The sequence below is a fragment of the Xiphophorus couchianus genome, chromosome 5 (genome assembly GCF_001444195.1).
Source record: "Xiphophorus couchianus chromosome 5, X_couchianus-1.0, whole genome shotgun sequence".
NCBI classification, from domain to species: domain Eukaryota; kingdom Metazoa; phylum Chordata; class Actinopteri; order Cyprinodontiformes; family Poeciliidae; genus Xiphophorus; species Xiphophorus couchianus.
The window spans coordinates 39694684-39707048 of NC_040232.1; the positions used below are offsets into that span (position 1 = coordinate 39694684).

Below are 12365 nucleotides of genomic sequence, written 5' to 3' on the forward strand. Positions count from 1 at the left end.
CTTGGACAAACAAAAATGACTGGCCAAGGCCAGAAATCCCTTCAGTGAAATTTATTATGCTTTTCTTCAGGTGAACAAAGAGGAGAGGTAAAGAATATATACAAAGGACGTCCAAGGCAAGTTAAAAACATACAAACAGCAGTACCTTCAGTGAAAGAGTCCATCACCTTCAGTGGGACTTGTCAGGAGTCTAACCACAGACTGACTTCCCTGTGGTGAGGAGCCCTGGTTTATAGCCACCGGCTCCGCCCACAAGCAAAAAAAACTAAACAATTCTAACTCAAATAAACTTTTAAAGTATACAAAGTAATAATAATAAATAATAATATTGAGGAAAAAGAGGAAAAATATATATAAATAAATTTGTGATCAGAAATACAATACTCAATTTAATGGAAAACGCTCTGATGACATCACTACGTCATCATGTGACTCCCTTCTGGCAAGCCATAATCTGGAAACAGCCCTGCTTGAACATAGAACCGGGAAGATGTTTGAAGCTGAAAATAACAGGTTAGGATGGATATGACAACTGAAGCAGGAACACCCGTGGGCACCCACAATGAACTGCGCCAGTTTGAGCTGCAACAAAGAATAATTTAGTGGTTGAGATCAAAGCATATTGAATTATGAAATGTTAGAATGGTCCATTCAGAATCTCTGTGGCAAAGCTTGGAAATTGATGTTCATAAACACTATCCATCCAGTCTGCCTCGGCATGAGATATTTTACAAATTTGAATAGGCAAAAAATAAATAAGAATTTAAACCAGCTCCCTATTCGTTCCTCCTAATCCTTGTTAAATATTACTTAGTTTTGGCCAATCACCTAAAATCAATCCCAAAATTAGGATTTATTATTGACATTTGTGGTTTTAATATGACAAAATATTAAAATGTCTAAGGGGTAAAAAGACTTTTGTAAAGTAGCGTAGGCTTCATTCACATTCCCATCACATCTGCATTGACCAGCAAACCCCTAACAGCCATGTATGCACGTTATCCAGTCATTTCTCATTTTATCCATAGCTCTCTAACCCCTCTCCCTGCAGAGCGATTAAGCTATTCATCTGAGACATTCAATAACACTCACACACAATCACAATCACATGCGTGCACACATGCAAAAAGCTATCATCAAGCAGAATTACACCCACCGTTAACCCTGCAACACGCCTAGCAACCAATCAATACCAGTCCACCACTGTGTTTGCATGTGGGGGTGGAGATGGGTGTGTGCGTGTGTGTATATGCTTGGCTTCTAATATCCTTTTCCCACTCAATAATTGCTGGTTGCTAATAATTGCTTGTCTGTCTGCCTAAAGGCTATTGTGTTTATTTGATGGTGTGACTGTGTGTGTGCTCTTGTAACTGGGAGTGGCAGCTATTATGTTTATCCATGGAACAGTGGTCTATAAATACCAGTACGCATGAAGACATATGAATCAATTCCCCTTAAAAAGACACAGCAGATTGAACAGAGGTGGCGGGGAAACTAGGAATAAAAGAAATTTGACAAAAATACTGATGGGAGTGAAAGGAAAATAAGATCCTAAGAGATTAGAAAACGTGTTGGTGAATGTGGCTTGTAATGTACAGTATTGTGGACACAGGTGGGTATTACACTTAACAGCTGGGTTCAGAAACAAGCAGGTACTTAGTTTTATTCTAATCAGCGGGTGAGGCAGATATGTTTTATCTGCTTTATTCTCCAAAGCCTACCTGATTAGGATTACTTTTTTTTTTAAAGATTTGCTAAATGTTGGAATAATTACATTTTTTTTCTTCAAATTTAGAAATTTACATACATTCCTCTAGCATCTGAATTACCTTTGGACAAATATGTTTCCTGGAATTTTGGCCTACTCCTCCTGACAGAACTGGTGGAACTGTTCTGAGTCTGATTTGTAGGCCTTCACACTTTCCCTTCTCTGTTCACAATGTTCTGTAGGACTGAGATCTTTGTGATGGCTTTAAGCTTTGTGAACCTTTAACTTCCTGATTCATGTCTTGAGATGTTGCTTCAATCTATCTAAATAATGTTCTTTCCTCATGATGTTACTGATTTTGTGCAGCAATGTCTCATGAAGCAAAGCAGTCACACAATATGACACTGCCATGCTAGTACTTTCCATTTGGCATGGTGTTTTTAGACGTGCAAGATGGCCATTAAGGCTGAACAGTTCAATTTTAGTTTCATCACATGACAAGTTATGTATTGACAAATTAAAGTATTTCTCCCAGAGTGGATTTGCAAACTACCATGATCCTTTTTCTGCTACTTTTGGAGTAAAAACGTTTTTCTCTCTTAACCTCTCTGTTGTTAAGTGTCACTCTAGCCAGGTAATGTCTCAGTCAGTTCTATCTCCATTGGCAGTGTGTTCCTCACCATGTGGGTATGAATATGTTCAGGAATGTATGCGCCAGTCAACAGATGCAGTTTTCTACCAATGAAGTTGCTTGGGAGCAGTACCCCCTTAGGTGGTTCCAAACGATTGGGAGCAACTGCACAGGGTTTACAAATGGAGGTGAATCTGGCTGGCGCTTAAAGCCATGGCAGTGGAAAAGGGCTTAAGTGACATTGCAGAACATGTCAGTACTGAACCCCTCCCTGTGATCATGACACCAGTCAGTGTTTTCAGTCTTGTTCTCCTATAATACTCTACACTTTGGTTGATTTATTCAGTGTGCTTGAGGTGTTGCCCTAATGTTGCCCATCCTTGTGGACCTTTATTTAACTCAGATGTTATGAAGCAGCAGCTAATAGTGCAAAGCATCTTGGTCTATCCAAACTTCTGACGTCTAAGAGAATACTAACAACTTACTAAACAAAATTTCATTCTGAGACTTAGAAAACAGAAATAATTTTACTAATCTGAACTGAAACAGGAAAGAATTAACCTTATTTAATGTCAGACAATAATAAAAAAAATGTCTTCATAGATTGTGTATATTCTATTAGGATATTGAAATATACAGTTTTCAGCTGTACACTGCATGTGCGACTGACACTTACTGTCCTCGTGTGTCTGCAGAAGGGTGGGTGCGCTGCAGGGGCCGTCTCCAGGTGTGGTGAAGCAGAGAGTGGAACCGTAGTACCAGGTGAACTTCCTGAGACCGCTGACTAATCCTGTGTGCCGGGAGCTAGGGTAGTCAGGAGTGATGGTTACCACTCTCAGCTCCTCAGGAGATTGTTCCGGCCAGACCAGGAGCTGTGGTAATTTAGGAAAATAACAGCAGGTGACACAAACAATAACTAATACATCTTATCAGAATCCTGCAGCAGTAATTTATTCTCAATCTACATTTTTGTATTTGTCACGGGGACTTCGGGCCAGGGAATCATTTCTGGAATAACTCAAATTGCATTTTGTAAGCACACACATAATTGCGCCTCCACACAAGCTCTGGTGAATCTTTTTATATTAGTTTAAAAATAATAAACAGCAAAAACATTTCAGGTTCCCTTCCAAGAAAAGATATTTGAATTCTAATTATTTGCTTATCGATTGTACCTCATAAGCATTGTCAGTCATAACAGCAACTAATAAGAAAACCTGTTTCTTATTATCCATCCAACTATAAACCTAATAAAAGATTTATTGTCTCTACAGTCAGTCTTGATTTAGAATAAAAAACAGAACTCTTGTTGGAGTTTCTAACATTAGCTAACAACAAACTGTAAAATGCGAATGCTGTCAGGCTTTAATCGGTGATTACCCACAGGCAACATTAAGATGGGTCGTCAACATCTGAAGCTCCTTAGGAAAAGGTAACAAGCTAAAACCTGATGTCTTACTCACTGTTACACCGAGGTTAGTTTCAAGATGTCTGAAACACCTCTCTATACCCCCCACCATTCTTACTCTCTTACTCTTTCTTCTCTTCAGTCCAAATATCAGGCTTTCAAAAGTGTTTAACAGCCACAGTCAAGAGTGAGGAGATGATGCTTTTCCACATATTTAATCTTTGCCTTCGAATGTATGCTGAATTGCTCATAGTTGTTTTGGAAATGTGTTAACCAGAGGGAGCTGGTCCATACGGGGTGCTGGGGAGCTACCCTCCCAGATATAGAGGGGAAAAAAATCTAAAAATTATCTATAGACATTATTTAAAAAAAAAAAAAAGATCTCTAGACACTTTCCTTAATAGTGTGTGCCTAAATGTTCTCTGATTTATTTCCACATTTCCACCAATTGACAAAACAAATGAGAAATATTATTTTGTTTCAATATCATGAGATCTTATACATCAAGATCTTGATACCTAATAGAAATATTACACAGTTTTCAGACTCGAGACTTGGAAATAGGAGGAACAGGAAGGCTAAATAATAAACACCATGATCAGAACATTAATATGTTGGAACACACAGAATTTGAACAGTTACTTTAAAGTAACCGGATTATTCAAATTAAACCAGAATTACACATGAATAATTATTATTTTCGTAGATCTGTTTATTACCATGATTTGGAGGCAACAGATGTCCACCTACAAAACTTCACCATCAGACCCTTCCTCCCCAGAAACGTGGAGTGATCATTACTTGATGAACAATATGGCTCAGATATTGTTCTTCAATAGAACAGCTCTTTCTTCTTTATGCCTCCACTTAGCTTCTTCCTCAAAAACCACAGACAAATCTCTCAAATCTTGGCTTAAATCGTTCACACTTTCTCTGCTTCTGTGGACTTAACCTTAGATTGACCTGGTTTTTAACCCAGTACAGAAACACTCTGCATTTATAGTAATCTGTGAGAAATATTTATTATTAAAAGCTTTTGTGTACACAGAATGAAAGTACAATAGCTTTTAGATAATGTAAGTGGTTTTATCGTGTCAGTGACACTTTCATTGAAATATATTTAATTGGATGTGAATCTGATTGTATGATTGTATTGAATTGATTTTTTTCTCCATAAAAGTCAGATCTGTCGCTCAATTTAATTTAATTGGCACTATGAAAATAAACCAAATTGACGTGAATAGAAAATGTGGCACCAGTGAATTAACTAAAAAGACAATTATGACTGTAGAATCGCCCCACATGGGAGAATGTACATCTAGATTTCTCTCTCATGAGGTTTTATTCAATCTTTAAATGTATTGGAAATACGTTTGGAGGGGCTGGTGTAGATTGGTTATAGGTGAAGGTCAACAGTGAGCCTTGTGCTTACATCTGTAGACTACAGGTGAAACACGTGGTTTGTTCAGTGAAGAAAAACTAAAACTTGCCACAGTAAGAATTCACATGCATAATTTAAATTAAATTAGCAGATCAAGATATTTATATCTGTCATTTAAACAAAGCTACAGTAGAAGTCTGCTGAAGGATTCAAGCAAAACTACATCCCCTGGGTTCAAACTGTTACTGATCTACTTTGCAGTGCAAACTTCTCCAAAAAGGAAATAGATAAATCTCATAGCAAAAGAGCCAGTGATACCCAGAGACATCTGAGTGGCTGCTCTTCCCACTGCCTGCAGGGTACACCGCAGCACCAATGCTGTCATGGTAAAATAAGGTCCTCTATTATGATTACCTTTCTCCACAGTGTAGTTTGGGTACTTTGAAAAAAAGTGCTGATTTGATATCCTCAGGCACCTTGTGTTATTCCACATTCAAAGGATGCTGAGAGGATTTAGGTCTTTCCTTGATATAGTCATGTGAGGATCTTTGGCTGGGCAGAATTCGAGACCCAAAGATTGCTAAAGAGCATGAACAGTAGCGTAAAGTGCTCATAGCAGACTGGGTGATAGATAGACAGACAGACTGAAAGATTTATGATAGGTAGGTAAGTAGGTAGTAAATGTTATTAGCTCTGCACTGAGTAAAGTCACTTCCAAGGGCATGCAAGTAGAAAAGAGGAAACTTGTGAGAGGAGTCTTTGGTTCTTGGCGACGAGTTTACAGCTATGTTATTAACTGTATTGTATATAGTCAGTGATGTGTGGGGGAGATTAAATGAGATGAGGTTTTGCTTCATTTTCACTTTTAATTAATATTATTATCTACTGCCCTTTCAACAAGATGCACACACATGCACGCCCCCGCGCACCCTACACACACACACTGAAAAGCTTCATGAATTTGCAGTGGTGGATCTGATTTTCCAGAGACATCTAACAGAAAGCATCATGAAAAAGGATAGAAAACCATATAGTATTTATTGAGGCAGAGAGACAACAATATCCTCTCCGTAAAACAGAGACCCCCACACATACTTGCAGTGACGTGCAGTGAGAATGTGATGCGTTCTTTTTGTCATGTTAATCAGTTCCTTGGAGGGGTATGGTGCCACAATGCAACCCCAACTAAATTCAATTCTAGAACTGACACATGAGGATCACTCACACAATTCATCCCTTGCACTCATTGTGCTTCCTGTTCTGCTTCCTAAAAATGATCTCTATGTCTCCTCTAAAGTGCTCATTATTTCTTCCTGGAACTGACCCCAGACTGAGCTTGGCTGAGCGGATGAGTAAACAACAGCCCAGCGGTCCTAGGAAAATAACCATTGTGTAATAACTCCTGGATAATGTATTTTTGTTCCAAACATTGACCTACATAAACACACTCACAGATCACCCATTTTACAACAATGTTCTGTTCTTTTGAACTTTGAAAAAATATCTTTACTTAGGAGCATCAACCACGATAAATGACCTAATAAATAATTGATATTGAAATACTGATAATAGCACTGGTTGTTTTAGATCTGGAAACTCAAGAGTCTCAAACTGTGGTCCAAGTCCCACTGCTGGTAACTGAGATGCTTTCATCTGCCAGGTAAAAGTGAAGTACACTCACTATGGGAAGATAAACTTAGAATTAGTGCTCAGTTTATCTAATAAGCACAGAGAAGAAAATAGCAGAGTGAACCCTAATCCTCGTTGGAAAACCAGTGAGGTTTGTTAACTGCTCTGTTCAGATATCAGACATATGGTTACCAAATCAAGCCTACAACAATGTGTTTCTCCACATTTGTCAAATACAACATTTAATTGTGAGCAAAAATGAAACCAACAGACATTAAAATACTCTTATTACAGTAATCATTGCTGTGTTTTAAACCTATAGAATCCATGTTGAACTTTACAAGCTACAAATTGCAAAAACTCCAACTTGTAACTTTGACCAACTTAAATCACAATTCTGACAAAAAAAAATGGAACAGACAAACAAGCAACATTCCAGCCAGCAACACTTTAGCAATTTTAAACTGATTCGTTTTTAGGAAAAAAAAAAGTGTAAATTGTACGTGTATTTTATAAATGTATTTTTTAGGGAAAAATTATATCACTGCAAAATTCTAAAATCTGAATTGTACTGTTTTAGGAAACACCTTACAAGAGGAAAGTAAACATATGGAGGGATGTTACAGTAACATATTCAGGGCTTACCTTGTAACCCTGGTTGATACCATTAATGAATTGCTGAGGTGGAGGGTTCCAGGTGAAACGGATGGTGGTTGAATTAACAGCTACAACTTCCACTTCCTGTGGAGGTGCTGTGGGAACTGAACACAGGTACATAGACAAAATAAGTAGTTCAACAACAGGAAGTGAAAATATAAGTGAAGAGGTAAAAAAATAAAAAACTCTATTGGATTTCTCAACAAAGCATAGTTGTAAATATTTCCTACAGCTCCATTGTTCAACATTTTATGTCCTGTTCAGATCTTTTTCTAATTAAAAATATCTGCTTATACTGCAGAATCTAAATGTCAGACCAACTCATCTGTGCTAAGCTGCAAGATGACCTAATTTCTCCAAATAATGACATCCAATATGTTGCAATTTGCATTTATGTATTTTGCATATTATTGCCTATGAAATGACTTAATAATGATCTATTACAAACTGGGTTTAAACAATGATAGGTCCAGAAGCCAGTTAGCTCCTCTCACATTAATCAGTTCGACCTCACAACACACAGCACCATTTATTGATTAAAGCAGATTGAATCTCATGAAAATTTGACATTTTATCCATATTAATATCTTAACTTGCAACAGGCACTCCGGTGACTGAGTACCACACTTGCATCTTTTATCTGAAACAATTCTTCTATCAGACATCACATGTACTTCTTTTATTCAACATTGTTTTAAATGTGTTAAAATCTGAGATGTCAACATGACTAACCTTGCTTGGGTTTAGGTATTATTTGATTTCATTTGATTATTTAATTTTGATAAATATGACAAACTGCTTTGTAAAAGTATGCATGTCCTTTAAACTTTTCCACATTTTCATACATGTATCCACAAACCTGACTGTGTTTTCTTGGTATTTTATGCAATAGACCGACACAGAAGAGTGGACAGTTGTGTACAAAAATAAATAAGTAAATTATTAAAATTAATAATAATTTAAAGTAAAGCATGTATTTGTACTCAGTCTCCTTTGCTCTGATACTCTTCAATAAAATCTATCAAAAGCAACTGCCTTCAGAACTCACCTAAGTAAATGGAGGCAACCTGTACTGCTGTTCTGTGGAGGCCTCAGAGATTTGTTAAAGAACAACCAGCATCTTTGAAGATCCACGAACACATCAGAAAGGTTAAAGTTCATTCTGTAATCTAAGGAAGAGCTGCTGAGATCCATAGCTCAGGTGGGAGAATCTGACGGCAGGGTAACTGCGGCAGGGTAACAGATCTGAGCTCTGCACTGCTCAGATCTGGCCTTTATGTAAGAAAAGGCTCTTAAGAAGAGTGGCTCAAAGAAAAGGAAAAGGAAACTTTTTGACTCAGATCAGTCCTGCCGATGAAGCAGGGTGGGGTGGTGGCAGCATCATGTCATGATGCTTTTTCAGTTTGGACCGGGAACCCAGTCAGCGTTGACAGAAAGCTGGATGGAGCTAAGTACAGAGCAATCATGTAGGTATACCAGTTAGAGCAGGGATGTCAAACTCCAGTCCTCAAGGGCCACTGTCCTGCAGTTTTTAGATGTGCCACAGATAAAAAACACTGGAATGAAATGGCTTAATTACCTCCTTTTTGTGTAGATAAGTTCTCCAGAGCCTTGCTAATGACCTAATAATTCTATTCAGGTGTGGTGCAACAGAGGCACATCTAAAAGTTTCAGGGCAGTGGCCCTGAAACTGGAGTTTGACACCTGTGAGTCAGAGGCTGGGAAATATATGAGAAAGAGGCAAAATTCACCTGAAAACACACATCCAGAGGTCCAACATAAAGGTTTACATCAAAGCATATTCATGTGTTAAAATGGCTCAGTCAAAGTCCAGACCTAAATCCAACTGACAACCTGTGCCAAGAGTTGAAAACTGATGCTTAACAAATATTCTTCATCTAATATGACTGAGTGAGTTATTTTACAAAGAAGAATAAGACCTAGTTCTGTAGATGTGCATAACTGGTTGTATCTGTAGTAGCAGTGAGAGGCTCTAATGACTTTAGGGGGCCTGATTATAAAAGTCAGAACACTGTCCAGATATTAATTCATAAAAGATAAAACCCTTTGAAAACCATGTACTGTATCATTTTTCTCCCAATTCAAAATAATTCAGTATTTTTTTCTGCTCGTTTAGTAGATTGTATTGTTGTTTTTTTGTTGTTGTTTTCTTGATGTATGTTACAATGAGACTCAAGAGATTTTTTCCTGTATAAATAAAGGATTCTAATAACATACATCACATGACATCACAATAAAAATTTCAAGGCCAAAACTAGAATTTGTAACATTAAAGTAATGCTCTTAAACTACAGCAGAACAGAAAACACTGCAGTCAGTATAATCTATTAATGAAGAAGATTCAAAATACAAGTATTTCACTATCCTTCTGCTGTATACACATCTAACTGCGGGTCTGTGGTGGCTCTGTGAAACCTGCCAGAGCAGCTATTCAGTGGCAGAGAAAGAGAATCCATCATGAACGACTATTAAACCCAGAGAGAGGAAGAGAGGAGTGACCGTTAATCGTGTGTCTGTATGTGAGTTTGTGGGCATGTCATAGTGATTACATGCTAACGGGTTTATACTGCAACTCTAAAGCCTGGCTGTGGCATGATGGGAATGCCCTTTAAATCAGATTTTTTAACTAAAGTGGCTATATGACACTGGCATATATAAAGAAAACACACAAACAGATTCTTCAGGTTGGAACGATATTCAAAAAGCTTCTGCAATAGTGAGAGGCAGGAGAAACGACAGGAAGAGTAAGAGGACAGAGAGGCAGACAGGAGATTAATTGATATTAAAGATGTTCTCTCAGTCTCTGCCATGCTGACCCTCCTCCTGGGGAGTGGCTCTTTGCCCCTCGCAGCTCACAGCTCCAGATAAAACACTAAACTATGCACTTCGGGGTAATCTTAGTATGCGTCGACTCCTGAGGCTGCTTGTGAGAAAGCAGGAGAAAAGTAATGTTATCAGAATTTAACACAGACTTCAACCATATCCTCTCAGAGACAGTGAGAGAGAGGAAATGTCCAATCCATCACAGCTACTCCCATTGAAGCACATTAGAATAATTAATGAGTCTAACTCCCTTTCCTGAGTCTATAAACCTGTCTCCAACTCTTGTAATGATGTCTTGTATGTTCACATGTGTGAGTGGATCCACTCATCTTTAATAATTATAATATACCATTGGAGTAAAAATCAGCAAGAGACAAGAACATATTGAAAGAAGATTAAACCTTAAAGCCATTTCTGCTCATCTTTCTTACTTTCATACTTATATTTCCTTCCTTGTTCACATTATTGATTTTTTTATAGAGTTGAATGTGCATTCCTGGGAGCAGCCATGTTTCTTAAAATAAACACACTATTATCTGTCAGATTCTATATCTGTGGAGCTGTTGGAAAACTGTTTCCCCATCAGTTCCCTCCGTCCCGCCACGTCTCCTGCTGCTTGTTAGCCAGATGGAAGATGAACTGGAATCCCTTCAGCACATCCTGGGTTGCCCTTAGGGTCTCCTCCCAGTCGACTGAAAAGTGCTTTGGCTGCTAGGGGATGCCTCGGGGGCAACTTTAATATAACTCAGAACAGCATCAACTGGCTCTTCTCAAAGCTGAGCAATACTGAAAGCTTTTGAAGCTGCAGAGAAAGCCAGCATGTACTTGTCAGTCAACGGATCAGAACATTAAAAACAGGTGAGAAAAGAGGATCATGTCATCATTACATCATCTCTGTCTGTCAGTTCTGCTATTGCTACAACAGATGTGCAGCTCTTTGGAGTTCATCAAATGTACTTGAACCCACTGCATCGTATCTCAAGACATAGTGGTGCAGGACTAAAATTACTGCATGTCCTGGAATCCTGCTGAATAAATGTCTTTCTGTATGCAGCGATGATTGAAAATGTTCTGTATATTTGCTGTGAGAGGCATAAATGAGGAATGAAAATGTGCGTGTGCGTCTCCACCGACCTCCCTGCAGCGTGTACTCTGTGACAGGCCGACTGTAGACGCCCAGGCCGGCTCCTGTGTAGGCAGCCACCTGGATCTGGTACTGAGTCCAGATGATGAGGTCCTTCAGCAGACAGTAGTTAGCCTCTGGGCTGCTAATGTTCTTCTCTTGGTAGTCTCCCGGCAACCCAGCCAGACGGTACCTAAAGACACACATAAAAGCTTGTAAATGCATTGTAACAGAAGGATATTGAAATCCATTTTTATTCACGAACTGATCAGAAATATTCCTAAGCATTTCTTGTACGAGAGACATCACTGCCAAACAATGCTCCTGTAATAAAACACAGAACTGATCAGATAAGAATTGTTCCCTCTACAAAGCAAAACCTGAATCCCAAAGCCTTTTCTTTGGAGTCAACCAAGACACAAGAGCTCTGGAGAAAAAAAACACCAGTACTTTCAGTACGTTTTTAGTTTCAGGACAGGAGAGTTTCTTTAGGAAACATTGTGCATCACACAGTTAACCCAGAGCAGTTGTTTGTGCTCATATCTCAGCGTTTGCAGTTAGAAGGAATCATGAACACAAAATCCAAAATCAGTTTTGGAAGCTCAGCAATGCAAGACTCTAAACCCTGAAGTTGTTTTTACAAGAAATATATCTTGTGAAACTATATACTATGGTCTTGGAGTTACATGTTGTTGCGCGATACCCCCCCCCTCCTTTCTCTACTCTCTCACTCTCGTACTTCCTCTTCTGAGAGGGGAGATGTGCTACCAGCTCTCCGTCTAACGGGTTAATTGAGTTTCCTAAATCTGCTGGGATTTACCCTGTCCAGAACTGAAGTAAACTCTGTTTAAGCTGGTTTCGAGAAACGATTCGCCTGGTTTTCTGACGGCCTACATCCAGGTGTCCCACCCTTCTTCCCTCTGTGAATTAGCCAGACTGAGCAGCCTACAGCCAACTAGTTTCACAGAGCACACCTGTTAACGG

General features: G+C 38.7%; 1 protein-coding gene across 2 annotated transcripts in view; it reads right to left on the reverse strand.

Annotated features, from left to right (window-relative positions):
- Nucleotides 1-12365, reverse strand: part of LOC114145204 (protein sidekick-1-like) — a 493057-nt gene that overhangs the window by 73156 nt on the left and 407536 nt on the right. For both annotated transcript variants that reach the window (XM_028018670.1, XM_028018669.1), the window contains 3 exons: nucleotides 11393-11574; nucleotides 7403-7518; nucleotides 3016-3211 (listed from right to left, as the gene is read on the reverse strand). In XM_028018670.1, coding sequence (XP_027874471.1) covers nucleotides 3016-3211; nucleotides 7403-7518; nucleotides 11393-11574 — 494 coding nt within the window. The remainder of the gene's footprint in view (nucleotides 1-3015; nucleotides 3212-7402; nucleotides 7519-11392; nucleotides 11575-12365) is intronic.